The 21,146-nt window shown below is 29.8% G+C and overlaps 2 protein-coding genes across 2 annotated transcripts; both read right to left on the bottom strand.

The window, feature by feature from the left end:
• LOC18601947 lies at positions 6,317-7,065 on the bottom strand. Its single transcript, XM_007033051.2, has 2 exons — positions 6,682-7,065; positions 6,317-6,481 (listed from the first exon to the last, which is right to left on the bottom strand). The coding sequence occupies exons 1-2, from the start codon at positions 7,063-7,065 to the stop codon at positions 6,317-6,319; spliced, it is 549 nt and encodes a 182-aa protein (XP_007033113.2).
• On the bottom strand, positions 10,997-11,437 carry LOC18601946. The gene has a single exon (XM_007033050.2). The coding sequence runs from the start codon at positions 11,435-11,437 to the stop codon at positions 10,997-10,999; it is 441 nt and encodes a 146-aa protein (XP_007033112.1).

The raw sequence follows: 21,146 nt of genomic DNA, 5'->3' as shown, positions 1-21,146 counted from the left end.
ACTTGAAGATAATAAGTGAATAAATTTAAACTATGGCAATAATAATTAAATCTTGAAGGTAAATAAGATAAAAGTAAATATCGGTAGTGTCTACAGTTAGTATTTTTTTTATTTATTTAGAATTGTAAATATCGAAATTCGAAATTAAAACTCTCTCATCGTACTAGTGGGATTTCAATCCCTAACTTAAAAAAATTCATCCAAGGTTGTAACTTCTCACACTCCGAATGAATATGTCATCATTGGTACTATTCAAGTAATGAGACATTATCTACACTATTATTATTATTATTATTATTTACATCATTTTTTGCATTTTTTTACTTACTTGAATCCATATACTTTTACTAAATATTTTATTTTCCCATTTTTTTTATATCTATTTTGATAACTAAATATTTATTCATTACTTTTCTACCTATATTTTCAGTTTGTCTTTTCTTAATATTGCTACCCTAATCTAAATATATACATACATTCCCAATCACTATTATTACTAATATCTTTTATTTTATTTTGTGTCATCATTTATTTATTAAACAACATTTACCTATCTACTAAAAGGAAGTAAAATACTAATTATTCAAGTCTAACATGGCCCAAAGAAAGAAGAAAGTTTATACCTTGTGTGGGTTTGAGGTAGGCTGAAAGGAAACAGGCCAAAAAGAAGCCCACAGTGCACCAGCCAAACGCACGGTTTAAGGCATTATAATCCTCCCAGACGACACTATTCCAAGCTTCCCCTTTAGCATCAAACCGCCATCAACAAAACAACGCCATTTTGCCCACTTATACCTAGATATATAAATCCCTTTTTCTTTCTTTCCCTTCACTTTCCCTTCCCACTTTCTTTCTCTAATGGCTACTCTCTTTGACTTCTTTTTAAAACTTTCAACTTTTCCTCTCCCTCTCAACCTTTAATCACCCCCAATCTCTAAAACCTTTTTATTTCCCTAATTTCTCCTTTCCTTCAATCTAGTTTCGCAAGCCACCAATTCCGAAACCTAAACTCTCCAAAACCATGAAAATCCCAAAAGGAAAAAAAAAAGTAAAAAGAAACACTCCCTGATCTCACTGATTTTTTTATTTTTTTTATTTTTTATTTTTTTGGTTTCTTTTTTGTGTTTAGTTTTTGATTGTGGCTAGGAATTTTGGCTGGTAGAAATTTAAGGTTTTTCTTTTTGTTGTTCTTAGGTTTTTTCCTAACAAAGATTTCTAGGATTTTTGTTCGAGATTTCTAGGGCTTTTTGGCTACTAAGTCTTTTTTGTTTGAATCGCTTTCTACGATTTTTGAAAATCTCCGCCCCTTTAACTTTTTTCAATCTGGTTTTCTCTCCCAAATCTAGCTTCCTCCAAAATAAAAAATTTTGATAGTTTTTAAAGAACCCGATTGTTCAAGTTTTTGGACAATCAGAAGGCGAAATCATGCTCTTTTAAGTATTATTTCACAGATGATGGCCTTCAAGTCAAAGAAAATCTATAGCGGTGAACCAAATCCGGTTGCCCAAGAAGCATTGAATGCTCTATGTAGGCTGTTTCCTAAAGGTTGACTATGGAGGCCAAGTTTTAGTCTCTTTTTTTGTTAAACAACAATTTATTTATTTTATTTATTATTTATTATGTATTTTTTATTTAAGAGGAAAAAATTAGGTGTCTATAATTATAAAAATTATAACTTATAAAATTATTAATTATGTTTGAAATATTTGTTTTTGATTATTTAAATTTAAATTTTATTGTTTGTATATTTTTATTAATTTAATTATTAGTAAATTTTATAAAATATGTAGGAAAAATATTATTGTATATGGTAACGGGTACGGATTCGAGTTTGGGTAATTGGGTACCTATGAATAGCATTTTAATAATTTTTTTACATAATCAAGTTTTTAAACGGGTTAGGGTAATTATAAGATAGTGAAAATGTATTAGAGTTTGGGTAGTAATTTTAAAAAATATTCAAGTAGTTAATAGGGTTCGGGTACTTTGGTTCTTATAGGATTAGAGTTCGGGTATTTCAAAATTAGCAGGTACCTTACCCGTTGACAACCCTATACAAAAGCCATTTGAAAACAAACACCCAGAACACTAGATCCCCGTTTTCAAGTAGTGCATTGAAGCAATCAACTCAAAAAAAAAAAAAAACTAGCATTAATATGAGAGCTCAGCTGTTTACAATTCTTTTGGTCCCATATTTGGTCATAGTCTCGATCGAATAACATGATAGAATAATTGACTCAACATGACCTTGTTCTTAAGTGGCACCTTGCAGCATCAACTCCACCAGCATTTAGTTGAGATCCCAGCTATTCTCGCTTTCCTTAAATTATAAAACACTAACAGACTCAACAAGACACTAATCATAGGAGGAAACTCGACATATGGGTACAAAAAGTATACTATAATGTTGGAATTTTAGATTTAATTTAAATTTAAAATTCAATTGTGGTTCTTATCATGTATTTGTTATTATCTACTAAATATTTATCACCTATATTTAAGTATGTGATAATATTAGTTTAAATGGTATAGATAAAATCTATTTCAAATTCTAGATAAAAATTTCCCTTAAATTTTGAGAAATTTGAGATTTCCTTGATCGGAGGAAGTTTATAAATAGATATCCTATGGGTTCCTTGACACAGTAATTCATTAGCCCTATATCCATCGTTGGGAATTGCATTGGGTCAGAATCATAAAAGGATTTTATTATTTTAGTATTGCTATGGCTAGAGGTTAGTATGAATTCATATTTATTTTCACTGCTACATGATTTATTTATTTGAATATATCTTAGCATAGTTTATCATGTAGTATCAAAGCTATATTTTTCTACTGCTTAGTAATAAAACTAAAATTTTAGAAAATTTGAAATTGATTATGAATTAATATGGCCCATAATTGAATTGGTGTTGGTAGAATTTTAAGATCTGGATTTGTTTTGTCATGGTCAATAATTATTTTGTGTAAAATTTCTATAAGCTTTTCTCGTAAAAATTCTACCTATTATGCTGTGATATTTTCTAATTGCTTTTGCCTCGTGTCGAATTACCTTATACTAGTAATTTGGCAATGGTAAAACTTGTAGTGATATGGACTCCATTTTTTGTTAGGCAAATAGTGGTATTTCATAATGTTTTAATAGCCCATATTGCCAAGGTTTTAAAGAGATGAGTGTTTTAAATAAGCAAACTCACTATAGGTTTGTTGTAAGGAAGAGAAAATAATGGACTCATGCGCACACAAGATTGGGCTAGGCATTGAGAAAATGCAGATTTCCCCTTACATGAGGAAACACACGTGTGCTAGATCCAGGTGAACTTTTGTGCCTTGGTTTTATTTATTTTTTACCTCAACCTTTAACTCATTCCTTTTTACTAAAGTAGTTAAAACAGTCTCAAACTCTTTAACGTTACATGCTGACTAAGTTTTATAACTATTTGATTTTAACATCGAATCTCCTGATTTTGTGCTACGTTAACTTCAATTCTCAACCTATAAATACCAATCTCTGCCTCAATTCATAACACACCTCTCAGTTATTCCTTTTCTCTGTTTTCTGCTTCCTCTGCCTACCTTTTTTCTATTATTCCTGCTTGGTCTTACTAGGTCCTTTCTTCTTTATATTTTTTACTATTCCTAGTCTCCCTAGTAGTTTGTGCAAACTAATAAAAAGAGTCTGTTGATTCCTTAGGGATAATCGCCACAATCCTTTTGCATCGAATTTAATACTTCGAAGGGACAAAAATTATCCTTAAAGACAATATTCCACGTCTCAAACTTTCTTGAATTATTTTTGTACTTTTTTTATTTTTTCAACAATCTTAAGGATAATGGATGTCTACATCGATAATGCTATCGTCGTTGTCACTACTACCACCATCGCTACCACCGTTGTAAACGTTGTCAATCTAGTGCAAGACAGAATCCATTATCATCAACAAAGGTACGATAATAAAATACTTTATTATACACCCAAAACTACTCATCCCACTTTTAAAAAGAAGGGTACTTGTTTTAAAAAAACCAAGGCATCATACATAACAATGCAAGAAGAGAGTAGAAATGACAAACGTATTAATCAAAGAGTCAACTTGGTTAAAGCAGATGAATCCAATGATATAATTGATGCAATCATTTCTCAAGTCAATATTGTGACTAGTGTGAAAAATGGGTGGTAGACTCAGGTGTTACTAGGCATATTTGTGCAAACAAAAATGCATTTACCTCCTATACTCCAATAGGGGAATGAGAAAAGATAATATATATAGATGATTCTCCAACTGCTCAAGTTCTTGGTGAAGGAAAAGGCCTTTTCAAATTAACATTTGGCAAGACTATAGCTTTGAATGATGTTCTACACATTCCTAATATAAAGGTCAACCTAGTTTTTGTGGCTTTATTAGGTAAGGTTGGGATGAAAGTGTCATTCGAATCTGATAAGATAATAATAACAAAAAATAATGTATTTGTGGGTAAGAGATACTATAATGATCAAAGGCTTTTTGTACTTAACATTGCAAATGCTATGAATGAAAATGCTTTGCTTACATGATTGACTCAATTGATTTATGGCAATTAAATTACTAGATTTAATTTCTTTATATTAAGAAAATGCAATCACTAGATTTAATTTTCAGTATTAAAAATGCATGCTTTAGTAAATTGTAACATATGCTGAAACAAAATTGATTAAGAAAACTTGTACTTCAGTAAATAAAGAATCTGAGTTGTTAAGTTTAATTCATATTGATTTGGGAGATTTGAAACAAACATGACTAGAGGTGGTAAGCAATATTATGTTACATTTATTGACAACTATTATAGATTTACTAAAGTTTATTTTCTTAGGCATAAAAATGAAGTTTTTGACATGTTTCTTAGTATAAAGCTAAGGTAGAAAATTAACTAAATAAAAATATAAAAAAAAAAGTTAGATCAAATAAAGGGGGTAAATAGATACCGATTAATAATATTTGTGAAAATGAAGGAATAATTCATAAAATTATTCCTCTATTTTCCCCTGAATCAAATGGTGTAACTGATAGGAAAAAAAACATTAAAAAAATGATGAATTCTATACTTGTTAGTTCTAATGTACATGAAAATTTGTGAGGTGAAATTATATTATGTATGTCATATTCAAAATAGAATTTCCTGTAAGAAAACTGGTAAAACAACTTATGAATTGTGGAAATACTATTCTCTTAAATTAAAATATTTAAAAGTGTAAAGGTGTCTTGCTAAGGTTATACTTTCTAATTTTAAGAAAAGAAAAATTGACCCTAAAACATTTGATTGTATATTTTATTGGTTATGCCGAACATAGTGTTGCATATAGATTTCTTATATTAAAAAGTGATGTTCTTGATAAAAATATAATTGTTGAAATGTTGAATTTTTCCATTGATAACTGATACAATTTCTCATGCATATTTTAGTAAAAATGATTTTGAAATACAAAATGATGATTTGAGAAGAAGTAAAAGACCAAGCAAAGAAATTTTTTTTGGTAATGATTGTTACACTTATCTTGTAAATAATGATCTTTTAACTTATGTTGATACAATTTCTTCTAAAAATAGTACATTTTGAAAAGAAGCTATACAAAATAAGATTAATTCTATTTTACAAAATCAAACTTGAGAATTAGTTGATTTACCACCTAGAGCTAAACCAATTGGTTGTAAATAGATTTTTTTTAAAAAAATAATATTGATAAGTACAAAGTTAGATTAGTTGTTAAGAGTTTTACTCAAAAACAAAATATTGATTATTTTGATACGTTTGCTCTAGTGATAAGAATTTTATCTATTCGTATTTTATTTATCTTAGCTTCGATTTACAAACTTGTTGTTCATTAAATAAATGTTAAAACAACTTTTCTAAGAGGTGATTTAGAAGAAGAAATTTATATGACACAACCAAATGAATGTGTTCTTCTTGATAAAAAAACAAAATTTTTAAATTGATGTAATCTCTATATGATTTGAAATAAGTACCAAAACAATGGCATGAGAAATTTAATCAATGAACCTGTGCACAAAAACACTTTACTACAAACTCAACTTTTACCTTTGGAAGAATAATATAAAGTTATTTTTGAATGACTTACGAGCGTATTGCTTTTCAAATATCTAAAGTAAAACCCAGAAAAACTGCTATGAAATCAAGTAGTAACCACACTTTTCATGATACAAGAATCTTAGCCTAAGAATGAAGGGACTAAGGAGAGTGTTTTACTGTCAAGACAAACAAGTTCAAAATAGAGAAACTTCATTTTTTGGGGGTACAAATTTCTTGGATCAGCACTTCTTCATTGGGCGTTCAAAATCGAAGAGACAAAACCTCCCCAGCTTCTATGCTTTCCCGATCTCTGAGCAACTGTCCAATTTGTGTGATGCTTTCCTTGGAGATAACGGATGTTTTCGTCAGATGACTCATGAGACCAATATCCATCCACAAGGGGAGCTTCTATGGGCTAAAATAACATTTCAACGGCTTAATTTAGTGTCATAAAAGCCTAAAAGCTTATTTATTTATTTATTTTTTGACATAGTTCATAAGCTTTTAAAGTATTTTAGCCTTCCCAAATTTGTCTATGAAAACAACAGAAATTAGCTAAAACTAGAATCGAGATAATATTCCCTTAGCTATCTCTAAACCTTGGAACAAAAGAACCGCAGTGGATATAGGCACACTAAGCATAAGGAGCGCTATCATCCCTAGTGCTAAACTTGGTCTAACATTCATCAAGTAATTTTGGAGCAACCCAATTGCTTTACAAATATCTTCATTATAGTGCAAAAAGTATTGCTTCTCCCACTCCATCCAATTTGAAGGCAGTTCATCACTTTTCTCAAATACCTTCATCTCTTTAATGCGCATTCGTAGCTGAATCATGCTTTCATCTACAAGCTTACCTTGGTAATGATCTCCTCCATTATTCGTCCCTCTAGTCGAAGCCATGATTTTTCTAAAGGGCGTTTTCCGGCAAGTCGACAAGGCAGGGAGAATTCGATGAGGGTTAAGCGTACGAGATGAAAAATGGGCAGTTGTTTCCATGATTAGTTGTGAAGAGAGTGAGGAGCTCAAGCAAAAATGATCAGCTCGCTCTTGAAATACTGAAGATAGTGATAATATGCAAAGGAAGGTTGATGATACAAGCAAATATATAGTAAAGTCTTAGCAGCCAAGGCAAGTCCAATACCGTGTGAATTCATGCGGACTTGCCGTGTCTTTAGTCCTTGAGACGAAATTTCCCTTCAAGACAAAGCTATCTCCTTTTTCCTTATTTGGGCCACAAACTTTACTTTAAAAATTAAAGTTGTCTGCAACGAGACAAGAATATCAAAGCGTAAGATAGTTTAGTGCTTAAACTTGGAAGACCCTAAAACAAAGGAGAAGTGTGTGCACTATACGTGGTGAAAAGACCTTAGACCCCATTCGTGTCAAAAGGGTGAGTGTACTGATTTTTACTATTTGGCATTCCTTTCCTTTTCCCTATTTATTAAGGATATATCGCTTACATTTTATATAGGTTTCCTTTTTGCAAAATTTTATATATAATTTTATGTCGTTTTAAATTTAATTGGATGATGTATAAAATAAAATCCTAATTATAATTTGCCAAAATTCGAAACTTTGAAGCTTCCGGACAAACTTGAAATATCTGACACGTAAAAATGAGAAGGGAAGAGGTCAAGAAGTACCCCATCACAGAGCAACTTTTTTTTGTCGTGATGGATAATCTGGAGACCTTCAACTTGAAATGGGGATTGACGTTGGGCCCACAAACGGCGAATATAGCACTTGGATAGTACTTCCAACAGAGCTTAAGTTGGCTTTTTTGTTCTTTAATTACTATGATGATTTGACATGTTCTAGGCAGAAGCGATGAATATATAATAGTTTATGTTATCATTGATTCCATGCTTCTGCTTCCGCGTTAAGTTAAGTTGAACATCAAGACAAATCTTGAATGTGGTCAACCTTTTGAGTTTTGACCACGCGGGCCAGCTTGATTCATGACTACATTCTCACTAAGTTGTTACTTCGCCTTTTGATTAAGAACCCCTTCAAACGCAGTTAAAAATTATAAGACATGATAGGACACATGGCGAGATTATACTAACGGGTCAAAAAAATGGGGCACGAGAGGGGACAGAGGATTTCTATTCGACATTGCATTAATTCCTTTGATATGCTGGTGGCTGTGAATGATTCTAGATTGTTGAGCATGCGATGTTTTTGTCATATTGGATGTTGGATGTACAGGGAAGGGCTGTTGGATGTTGGATGTACAGGGAAGGGCTGTGATTAATGTATAGCTGGGCAGATACTGACTCTTAGTTTTTGTTGTTTTGCCATGGCCTCTTGTGTTCTGAGGCTCTATGGTTTTTGATGTAGGTGATAGGGAAACGATGAGTGCTGAAATGTTTATAGGGAAAGTGTTATGATTTTTGAGTAGATTTCGGTATGTTGTATTTGAGTGGAAGTGTAACAGGACAAAATTCGCTGCTCTTAATTTCAGAGGTAGAACAATTGTTTCTTCTATTTTTAATGAATTTATGAACTTTAAAAAAAATGCATTAATCCCTGTTTTAACAAAAATAACAGTTTAGCTCAATAAAATGCTGATCTCTAACTTTGGAAGGGAAATTTAATGACCAAAATTTTAAATTTTTTCTTTAAAAATTTTAAATTTGAATATTTAAAAAAAAAGAATCAAATTTATGATACCTTTCTTACCCAATATAAATATAAATATATATATATTGAAACACTGAAATTTCACGTCAAGTTTTATCCAAAAAAGAAAATAAATTTCATGTTATATACATATATATATATATATATATATATATATGCACATGTTTCAGATCTTAAAAATGTTAATAAGTAGTATTTATTTCTTATCTCATAGGAATATGTTTCTTTAATGTCAAATTTACAGTGGTATGTTAAATAGTTTTTGTTATGCCAATATTAATTATAATGTTGAATCTATTGTTGTACATGTATCTTGACGTTATCATACATGTATCTTTTTAACGTTTTAAAAACTTATATATTTGAATCATCAAGTTAAAAATTTGTGATGATAATATTCATAAAAAAATCTTAAAATTTAATAATAGAATTTGATATAAAGAAATTTATCGATTAACATTAGTATAGGTGTTTCACTCTAGATCATTACAATATCATTTTTTTTAACTCAATTACTATCTCTTTTACCAAATCAGCCCATATAGGAACAGTTATTAGATTACAAGAGTTAGGCCTATGTTTGAGTGTTGATTTTTGTAAGTTCGGACGTAAATGATTACGGTATTTACTATAACATACAGGATACTACTTATAGATTTCTAAAAGCAAGTCAATCAACTTATCTTTGAGTCGTAAAAGTTTTCACCAGAAAACTATTATATTTGGATTGGTAGAGAGTACGGATCACGACGTGGACACAAATGATTGAATAAGTTAATCAGAAGAGGAGCACGTAATTAATTATTTTGTATTTTCTTTGTTTTTTTGTGCTATATTGCATGCCACGTCCTTTTCACTTCTCGATCTCCTACTCCATCATGGGCTGTATTACTTCGAATAATACTACCCTATACTTGATAAATATAATTGAGATGAAAAAGAGACTTGGATACCGACAAAGTTAAACTCATCAGAGAGGCTGCGGAATAGTGATTTTTATCTCCCTGTCCAAGTCATGTTGGTTTTTTCTTACTGGAAGGTAAAGAAGGAATTATCAAAGAGAGAAATCAAGATACACTCTATAAAGAGAGAGATGCAGAGTAGTGAAAAATTCACCTTAGGAGATGATCAATAAGAGAAAGGCAAAACTTGAAATATGAGCAAAACTAACAAGAGAGAGGAGGAAAAAAAAACCCCTCAACAAAGTTTAATAGTTTTTAGGTCTTCTTCCTTTTTTATTGTTCTTGTTCTTAATTAAATGTTCTTTTTGAAATTTACAAGTATACATCTATACGCACGCACGCGTATGATCTAGAAAAAAAAAACCGAAAACTTCTTTTTTTAGTCAAACCTAGTTGATATCAAAATATTGATTTTTTCAAGGATGAGTTGAAATTAATGCAAACCGTGGAGTCTTAAAATTGTGTTCAAGTAATTTTAAAGATGAACGCAAATGAAGCTTTCAAAAATAAAATTTTCAATGGTGAATAGGGTGTCCATGCATGCACTTGGGCATGAAGTGGAACTTCTCGTAACTGTTAATACAACAAAAAAAGTCATGATGAAAGATTAATTTGCTGCTGCTGCTGCTGCATTTAAATAAAGTAAAGCTTTTCCTCTAACTGTACACCTAAATCAATCAATATATGAAGAAATATAAAATTGCATATTAATTCCCATTTACATTTTTGTTGTAAAATATATGTTAAACTTTATGTGTAATTTCATTTATGCTTAACGAAATTCATCATATAAGTGACTTTTGATTATCCTTTGGCTTTTATTGCCATATTAACGAGAATTTCATTATTAATAGAGTCTTACATTTTTATTAGATTAAAGTAATTTTGTAAATGCTATTATTGTGGTCTCACCATTCGTGGAATTGTTCCAATTTTATGATAGATTTTATCCAACTATACTTGTTTGTTTGGCTTATCTCGTTGATTTTCTTATATGGATATAATAGTTTATTAAAAATTTTTAAAAAAAACCAAACTGAAAATAATCAACTGCATACTTAAAAATTTTATTCCTCTCTTCTACTTTTCACTTTACTTTGCTAAATGCAAGATACATTTGTATAGATAATTTTATTGATAAAAGAGTAAGTGCTAGAGTTCAGGAACAAGCAGATCAAAAGAGACAGAAAGGTTGATCTCCCAGCTTTCCAAGATCATAAGATGAAACTATAAAAGGATTACAGCAAGACAATATATCGGCCATATGATTGGCCTACCTAGATATGAAGCATTTTGAATAACATGTGCTAACAAATTACAAATCAACTTGGATTGAACCTAGATAGGAATCCCTGAGCTATTTGCAAAGCATGAAACAAGGTCAAACCAGAGGATAATGGCACACTTAGCAAAACAAGTGCCACCATTCCAACAGCTAAACTTGGCCTCATATTCATCAAAAAGTTTTGCAAAAGCCCCATTGCTTCACAAACATCTTCGTTATAGTGTAGAAAGTATTGCTTCTCCCATTCCATCCAATCCGAAGGCAGCTCAACACTACTCTCAGAAATCTTCATCTCCTTGATCCGCATTCGTAGAACAATCATGCTTTCGTCAACGAGTTTACCCACATAATCCGGTCCATCGCTCCCTCTACATGAAGCCACGATGAAGCTAGGGGACTTTTTCCCGTACTTAGGATCAAGCCGGAGAGGCCTTTGTCGGTAGATAAGCCTAAATGATGAAACACTGGTTACTTCCATGGGCGAAGAGACAGAAAGGAGCTCAAGTGAAAGTTTAAGTATTTGCTAATTGGTTTGAGAGCAGTGATACGATAACATATTTATAGGGTTATAAGAAGAAGAGAAGCCTATGCTGAAAACTTAGCAAGATTACAAGGATCTTGCCATGAAAACCGAGTGAAACACTGTGGATTTACCGTATGGATCTCAGTTGAGTTGAATACTGTTTAAGCTAAGCCACAACTTTAATAGTCGAAAGCAAAGTTTGGTATTGCCCTTTGGTAAAGCTAAGACATTCTATGTTTTCAGCCATATGGTAAGGCCTCTCTCACTCCCTTTGTCTTATTTATGCTCCAAAGTTTGGATTACTTCTCGGGATGGTGGTATTGCCCTTTGTCTTATATCCTCGATCATGATGCTTTTTTACCACTGTTGGTTGATGGTTTTACCACTGCTGCGCAGGGGCGGAGGGTAAGCCAACGGCCAACCGCCCCCCACCCCCTTTTCAAATTTTTAAAAATATTTATTTTTTATTTATATTTTATCAACGACCCCCCTAAAATTATTAAAAATTTTATTTATTATATATTTTTAATAACTCACTCAAAATAAATTTTTTATTTAATAATTAATACAAATAAAAAAATAAAACAATTTTACAAACTTACGTAACTTTACCCTAATTTAAATTTCTCCACACCTCTTTCTCTTTTTCTTTTTCTCTTCTCTTTTGTATCTTTTTATTTTTATTTCTCTTTTCTTGTAACTCACTACTGAAACACACCTTATTCTTCAAAAGAGATTTATGAACTTGTGAACTTGAACAAGAAAAGACAAGGACCACTCATCGTCATTGTGTAAAATTAAGAGGAGGAAAAGTTTTCTTTTACCTTCTTCTTTCTATTTATATTATTTAAATTATGTGAAATTTTGTTATTCACAAAAAGATAATGCTTCTACTGCTACTAAAATATTAGTATCATTTGAATTTATTTTCATATTACACTTTATGTATAAGATTATGGGAGTTACTAATGTTCTATGTCAAGCATTACAATTACACTCTCAAGACATTTTAAATACAATTCATCTTGTTTTTACTACAAAATCACTCCTACAGAAGTTGAAAGATTATGGGTGGTCTAATTTATTCGAGAATGTGAAAAATTTTTGTCAAAAACATGAGATAGAAATTCTTGACATGGGTGCACAATATATCTTAGGCAAAAGTCGATCTCGTCAACTAGATGTAACTATGGAGCATCATTATCAAGTTGATATATTCTTAGTGACGATCGATTCCAGTTACAAAAATTAAATTTGAGATTCAATGAGCAAGCTATGGAACTTTTAACTTTAAGCACTACTTTGGATCCTAATAACAATTATAAATCATTCAATATTGATAATATTTGCAAGTTAGAAGAGAGTTTTTATTTTCAGGATTTCACAAAATAAGAAAAATTATTTTGAGATTACAATTGAGGCATTACGAGCTTGATGTACCTCATCATTAAAGTTTTGAATATATTAAAACACTTTATGAATTGTGCCAGAGATTACAGAAACAAAAAAGTCAAAATATTATCACTTAATTGATAAATTAATTCGCCTTATTTTGATTCTTTCGATTTTTACAGTAACTATAAAGAGAGTCTTTTTAGTAATAAAAATTGTAAAAATAAGACTCCGAAATAAAATAGATGATGAGTTTCTTGCAGATAATTTAGTTGTTTATATTGAGAAAGACATTGCTAGTCTTTTCAGTACAGAGTCAATAATGAATTTGAATTCAGGAAACATCGTCAAGTATAATTTTCTTAAATAACTATTATAAGTCTTTTTTTTTGTTTACAATATTGTATAAAATTATTATCTCTTATAAATCTTTTGATTGTTGGTTAAGTTCAACGTATTAATTTTAAAAATTTTTAGCTTTTACTCTTTTTCGTCTTTGACCCCCCTCCAACAAAAATTGATTAGCTTCGCCCTGCTGCTGTGTTTCCACTGTGTTCATTGCTGCTTTGTGTTTTTCTGCTATGCACCACTACTGCTCTGGTCTCTTTCTTCCTTCTGCACATTGTTTTTAATTTCTGCTAGGCTGCCTAAGCCCTCTCTCTGCTTGCCATTTATGCTGGTTTTGTTGTTACTTCAGATGGGAGCTATTCATTGTGCAACCCCCTTAGATGTTAAGCTTGTTGTTTTTGTTTGTTACGCTTAAGCCACTCAAAGGCTTTGGTTTTTTTCAGTTGCCCTTCCTGTAATGCTTATTGTGCTCTAGCACTCTTGAGCTGAAACTATTTTTGTACATCTTTCACCATTAATGCTAACTTATCTTTGACTAAGAAAAAAATTGTTTATTTAATCTACAACAAGACAAAAATCATGACGTTTTATATCCAATTAATATTCTAACATTAAAACATAGAAAATTGAAAAGAAAAAATATCATTCCTATTCATTCTCACGATGGGGTGAAGGCGACTAGAAAATCCAAATGAATGAAACCTCGAAACTCATGCTGGCGTTTGGACATAACTTTTTTTTTTTTAAAGACATTAAAAATGATTTCATTTCTTTAAAACTACTGAATGCAAAAACTAGGTATGAGTGGTAGTGATGCAGCCAACATGAAGGACATGTTCCACAACATTAAAAATGATTTCATTTCTTTAAACTGTATACAAAAACTAGGTATGAGTGGTAGTGATGCAGCCAAAACATGAGGGACATGTTCCACAACATTAAAAATGATTCATTTCTCTAAACCTGTATACAAAAACTAGGTATGAGTGGTAGTGACGCAGCCAAAACATGAGGGACATGTTCCACAACATTATTTGTGCTGCGTATGTCAAAAAGAAAACAACTGCAAACCTATCAGAACACCTACAAAATCAGACTACATGTAGAAACCATCTTCCTAATTCGACAGCAATCCCAGGGAGCAATGCAGCTCCTTCTTGCAGCAGTGTATGCACAAAACTTTAAGGTTTTTAATATATTTTTAGACTTGCTTTTCCTTTTAATATTCTTTATTTAATACAAAGTAATTGTAGTTTATACGCAACTTTCAATTATTTAATACAAAGAATTTGTAATTTATACCTTTCAATTGGTTGGGAATTAAGGACATGAAGTGGAAAAATTCGAATAAATTAATTCAGAAGAGGAGCACCTAATTAATTATTTTGTATGTTCTTTTTCTTTTTCTTGCTATATTGCTGCCACTGCATTCATATTTTACATCCATTTAGATGCTCCTCTCCTTCCTCTTCATAAAGATCAGAATAGACCCAAATGTAGAGTTTTAATATTATCATCTCTCTCCTTTATAATCTCTTAAGTCTCTAAATTTTTAATAATATGCAAAGCATTGAACTAATGCAGCCTTCTTTCACAAAAATTTAAATGGAAAAATATTAAGGTATATGACAGTTTTTGTTTGAGGGGAATGCTCTGAAAATGTGCTGATCCACCCCAATAAATCTAGGAGTGGACTTGAAAAATGCGTTCAAAGTATGTATTTCATCCATTTATTTATTTTTGAAAAGCAAGTATGTATTTCATTGATGAATACAGTGTGCGCATGCATGCACTTAGTCTTGTTGTTGAAACTCCTATAACAGTTTAATAATAGTATCCAAGCAAGGAAGCCAAGTCTTAATGGAATGCTTTGCTGCTGCAATCAACAGAAAGCTTTGCCTTTTTAATCGTACACACCGGTCAAACAACAGAAAACCAAAATACTAGGTGGTCATGTACTTAATTTACCCATTTTAAGTGCATGTACATGTAACAACCATCCATCGGACTTTAAATATTCAAATCTACACTACATTTTTTTATTATTACTAAAGTATGCTTATATTTTTAATAGACTAATAAAGTGTTCGACAGTCCAAATGATCCAATTACTTCATTTAACTATGACTAGTTTTGGTGTTGTACCTTATTTCAACCAATTATACTTCAAAAATAAAGTAAATTTCATTATTAATTTGTCACCTTTTTGTAATACGTCATTTGTAAATTTTAATTTTTTTTCCATATAAAACCTTGAATGCAAACATTTTTTAAATTCAATTCCATGCCACTGCATGGAATAATTATTTTATACTATGTTCTTTTTTAATTTGTTTTGGTAGTGTTGCCACTGTATGGCAACATCCATGTATATCCCTTTAGCTATATGCTCCTCTCTTTCCTCTTCATAAAGATCAAAATATATAGACCCAACTTTTTTATTATATATATTATTATCTCTCTGCTTTACCTATTAATGTTCACAATCTCCTAAATTTTCAAATATCATTTTTAAAGAATCTTATTATCATATACACGTACTAACAAGAGAGAGGAGAAAACAAAATGTCTCAACCAAGTTTAATAGTTATAGGTCTTCTTCCTTTTTTCTGCGTTCTTTATCTTTTTACAGTTTATTTTTTCTTTTTCTTTCCTTAGGTTAAACATTAGTTGTAATTATATTAATTAGATTAACTACAAAAATCTAATTTTTTCAGATGAAATTTTTCGTTTGGGCGAATATATAAAGATAATCGCGTGTTTGTAGAAAATTATGAAATGGCGTTGTATCATTAGATGCTTAAAAATCAACTTTAAGATGATCTTAATATAAGTTAAATTTTTTATTTAGTTAGGTGCTTTTTTCTTGTTTTTTTCTTAATTATATATTCTTTTTTAATATAAATCCGTACATACGCGTACGATCTAGAAAGAAATTTAAATTTTCATTTATTGATCACACTTAGGCAATGTGAAAATGTTTTTTCTTTCAAAGATGGGTTGGAATTAGTGCGATGTGTGGAACCTCTAAAAATGTGTTCAAGTAGTTTCAACGATGAATGCATGCACTTGGCCATGAAGTGGAACTTCCCATAACAGTTCATTTTTTTTTTATTCTAAAATAAGTAAACCATTTCCTAGACAAAATTTTGGCGGTATCATGCTTTCATGGAACAGTAAAATTTATGAATGACAAAAGGAGGATGGATTCATTGTTTTCATGACCTAGGTTGCTCATTCCTTATCACACGCTTACCTTGACCAGCATGCAAAATCTACCTCGGACTAGACAAGATCTATTGCTCGGCTAGTGGATGGGTCTAGACATCAACCATTCATAAAATATTCATTATATAAGGGGTGAACAATTGTTCAATGTGTCATAATCGAAGATAGAATTGATCAAATTTTTTTAAAGAGCCAATCAAACTCATAAAATTTAAACTGAGAACAGAGTCGTTTGAAGATCTAATTGATTCAATCGATTTGATTATGGATAAAAAAATAAAAATTTTGTTATTTTTTTATCTTTTACAAATTACAATATTAAAATTTATAAATTTTATCCATAATTATAAAATATAAAAATAATTTAAATATAAATAAATTAATAAAAGTACAAATGAACATAACAAAAAAAAAAACTAAGTAAACATATCTAAATCATAACATTTGACATTAACAACATCAACATCCTTAAAATTAACATCCAGAACCATAAGAGTTAAGTCAAATTTTGTCCTTTCACATAAATCATCAATTCAATCAGCACCTTTCTCATTTTTTAAATTAGAGATAATTCATTGAATCTATTAGAGCTAAAATCTATAATGTGATTCACATTCATATACACATTAAAGGGAAATGCTACAAATTGAAATTGACTTTTGAATAATCTAAAATAAGTCTAATATAAATTGTTACACTCTAGGGGATGGTCGAAGCTGAATTACACCCTTAAAATAGAAAGTATAATATTGGACACCCCTGAAATTCAAGACACGCTTGCCTTTGAATCTCAATATTGTCAGCCACCGCCCACTTTCTCATATAAGCAATATGAATTATTACAATGTTTCAAATACATATAGATTTATACAATTAATTATTATATCATATTTGAATTTGACATTTTCTTTCTACTCTTTAGTGAAGAGCTCTTTACTATTTTGACTATTAATAAAACTTTATTTTGAAAAATACACTTTCGCCTTTAATATTTTGAGACAATGTTGTTTTGCTATTATTCATTAATTTTATTTTATTTATATTGAAATTGAAAATGTTAATAATAACTTTTTCTCTTCCTTTTTTGATTTTGAGGGAAGGAGGTTTGAACTCTTTTAAAGTCACGGAACATACACATCTACTACTGAATCAAGTGTTCAGTTGCAGTAATTAAATTTTTTTATATATCAAGTAAATATCGTATTTAATTATTTATTATAGGGTGTAGATAATCAATTTTGGTTAATACATGTTCTTTAAAGAATTATTTATCGCGTAACATTATATAGAGAGTAATAAGAACAACTATTACAAGTAAAGCACTACTTCACGCAGAACAATTAAAAGAAGTGAATTACTACTTTATATGGAGCAACTAGAATAAGTGGAGCATTACTTCATGTGGAATAATTAATACGAATAGAACAATTACTTCGCACAGAATAACAACTTCACACAAATAACAGTGAAAGTAATCAGGAATAAATTGTAGGATTCATGGGTTACTTTCATATTGAAATGTTCCGAAGAGTTTAGTTTGATGGCTTAGATATGAAGGTAATTAAGAGGTCTCTCTCTTAACCTTTTCTTGAAATACAAGTGTTTCCTGCTTTTACCTTGTTCTCTTATACTTGTTCACGTATAGCTTCTTCTCTTGTATCTATTTATGTACAACTTTTTCTCTTGTACCTATTCACGTACAGTTTCTTTTCTTATACCTATTCACATACAATTCTTCTTTATTAGGTCTTATTCTAGAATAAGTCTTATTATATATAATTACTTCAACAGTCACATAATGAGCTTTTAACCATTACTTGACATTAATTCTTAGTAACGGTTACTTAATATTAAAACTCTCCTTTTAATATCATTTGTTACGTGTATTAAAGCTATAACTTGTAACCCTTACTTTTTGCACTATATATGAGCTTTCACAATTCAAAGAAGAACTTTTACTTTGAAAACTATCTGACTTTCACTCAGAGTTTCTCTCTCTATCCTATTCTCACTCAAAACACCTATTCTCTTATTGTTCTCTTTAAACTACAACGGCATTCAGTATTTTGAAAACTGCTCCAATCTTTCTCTCTGTCACCTCTAGTACATCCCTAACTTGTTTGTAACGCTTTCTTTTCTTATCACAAGAACCTCTTTTACATAGGGTAAATTGTTTTATGGATCTTTTCTTTCACATTTACCCTCTGCAGTTCTATCCTATTCTTTGAAGGGTAACGTAATTAATTTCATCCAAAACACTCTTATTCTATGATATTTGTGTAACTTATAAATAGAATTTGAGTATTTGGTGGTTTTTTATGCGATCAAGATTTTGGCACTTAAAGATTGTTTAGTAAATCACTTCTAAATACATAAATAAAATTGATTGATTATTACATTGAGGCAAATGACTTATACTATTGTCATTTTTTTGAAAAATAAAATAACATTCTACCAATTACAATTAATTGTGCTTGAATATATAACACTACATTGAAATAAATTTGATTTTGTTCTTATAAATGGTTTGTAAATTTTTTTACAGTGTGCTTTTGCATAATATTTTTTTTATCTTAGTGGCTAGAAAATTAGGTTTCAAATTTTATAACCTTTTAATAATCAATTGATGGTGCATGTCTTAATTTGAATGAATATATTTTTGACATATATATTTTTTTAAAATATGTGACTAATTGAGCAACTATTAACTGCTGAAACGATATATGTCATATTAATCTGTTTCTTTCTTTTTTATTTTTACAATCTCAAAATTAAATAATTAAAATTGAATTGATTATAGTATATTATTTTTATAAATAAAATTTTATTTTAAGCATAAAAATTTTCATGAAAATACATCTTCTTTTACTTTCATGTACTTAATTTATGCACTTATATTTGAAAGAGGAAATTATAAGGAATAGTCTTTCTTGATAAGGACATTTTAAAAATAATCATCAAAATAAATTTAATTATTTTTAGTCATATTTAGCCATGACTTGACAAAAATACCCTTGAAACTATTTCAAATAAATTAAACCATTCATCACAATTTCTCCCTATTTGTGTTTCTGATTTATCTCTCTCACCATCCCAATCTCTCAAATTTTATCGATTCTTCTCTTCGGCATTCGTCTGCTATGCTTTCAATTTCTCTCTCCTACATTTTCATATTTCTCTTTCTTGTGTTTTCAAGACACCAAGCAATGGTTTTGATGTGCTTGGGTGGGTGGCTATTTAGAAAATTTGATTTTTAGGTATTTTGGGTAAAACTAAAATAGTAGAAATGATCACAGATGTTTGAAATAATTTTTAATTGAATCAATTCGGGACCTAGACACCAATAAACTCAAAAAATTAAAAATTATAAAGTTAGGTTTTCAAATGAATTTTTTTTTATTTTTAGTTGAAATAGATGTTTTAGATAAGAAAATTTATATTTTGATTTATGAAAATATGTTAGAAACACTTTAATCAGTGCCAAATTGTCAAAAAAATAAAAAAAATGAAGAGAGTTGAGAGGATTTGAAGTTTTGGTTTGTAAATAACAATAACATTTTAGACATTAAAGTGTAACAAAATGTTTTTAAATATGGCGTGTAACAATAATATTTTTTCAACATGGCGTGTAACAACAGTATTTTTTTTTCAACATGGCGTGTAACAATCTTTTTTAACTATAGCTTGTAATATGTTTTTGTACATGGCGTGTAACAACAATATTTTTTTCAACATGGAGTGTAACAACCTAACCATGGCGTGTCACATATTTTTGTACATGACGTGTCACATGTTTTTGTACATGGCGTGTCACATGTTTCTATACATGGTGTGTAACAACCTAATCATGGTGTGTCACATATTTTTGTACATAGTGTGTAACATCATAGCGTGTAATTTCATTAAGGGTAATTTTGTCCAACTTAGATAAAAATAGTTAAAATTATCAAGAGAGCTATTTTTGAAAACATCTTATCTTTAAGGGTTATTTTTAAAAATGTCCCAATTTGAAATGTTAACTAATTGGAATTTTATGGTCATGATGCATAATCTACAAACTTATTATTTTTATTATTATAATTATGATATTAATATATTATAATTATGACTGACAGAACTCTTTCTTTCCCTCTTGCCTTTTGTGGGCTCTAACATTTTTGTTACTATTTGGGCCTATCAAACTATCTTTACTTTTCTTGGCCCATTTTAGGCGTTTAGTTAGACCATATTTAATTTGGTTTCTTTTAGAATGGATGCCATTGTCAATTATAAGAAATACATAAGAGAATTATAAGTCATGTTTGGTGCAATCTATTAATCCAAATTGTACAAACTTTTGAAATCACATAATGAATTATTAACAGAAATTGAAATGATTAATGCAACTTGTATCAATTATATGCAAAAGTGTAATCCTTAGACTGTCATTTTTCATTAAAATGATTAACCAGACTTACAAAAGCTTATATGTAAAAATGTCCTTAACCTATCTTCTATACAATTAGGTAGCATTTGGTATAAGGGAAGTGAGAGCACATTTCCTGTAATGTGTCCAATAAAAATAAAAAATATAATGATAATAAAAAATAAAAATAATATATATGATATTACAAATATATTTAAGAGATGATATTATATAAAAATTAACAATAAAAAATACTAGTATATTAAACTTGTATTTTAATAAATAGAGGTA

Source organism: Theobroma cacao, chromosome 4, assembly GCF_000208745.1.
Source record: "Theobroma cacao cultivar B97-61/B2 chromosome 4, Criollo_cocoa_genome_V2, whole genome shotgun sequence".
Lineage (NCBI taxonomy): Eukaryota > Viridiplantae > Streptophyta > Magnoliopsida > Malvales > Malvaceae > Theobroma > Theobroma cacao.
This window is presented reverse-complemented; position numbering and strand designations above follow the sequence as displayed.

Excerpts from the sequence above, each read along its gene's own strand:
- LOC18601947 (XM_007033051.2), bottom strand. The coding sequence starts at position 7,065 with ATGGAAACAACTGCCCATTTTTCATCTCGTACGCTTAACCCTCATCGA. Across the intron at positions 6,482-6,681 it reads GTGTGCCTATATCCACTGCG|CCCATAGAAGCTCCCCTTGT; the intron begins GTTCTTTTGTTC and ends ATGTTATTTTAG.
- LOC18601946 (XM_007033050.2), bottom strand. The coding sequence starts at position 11,437 with ATGGAAGTAACCAGTGTTTCATCATTTAGGCTTATCTACCGACAAAGG.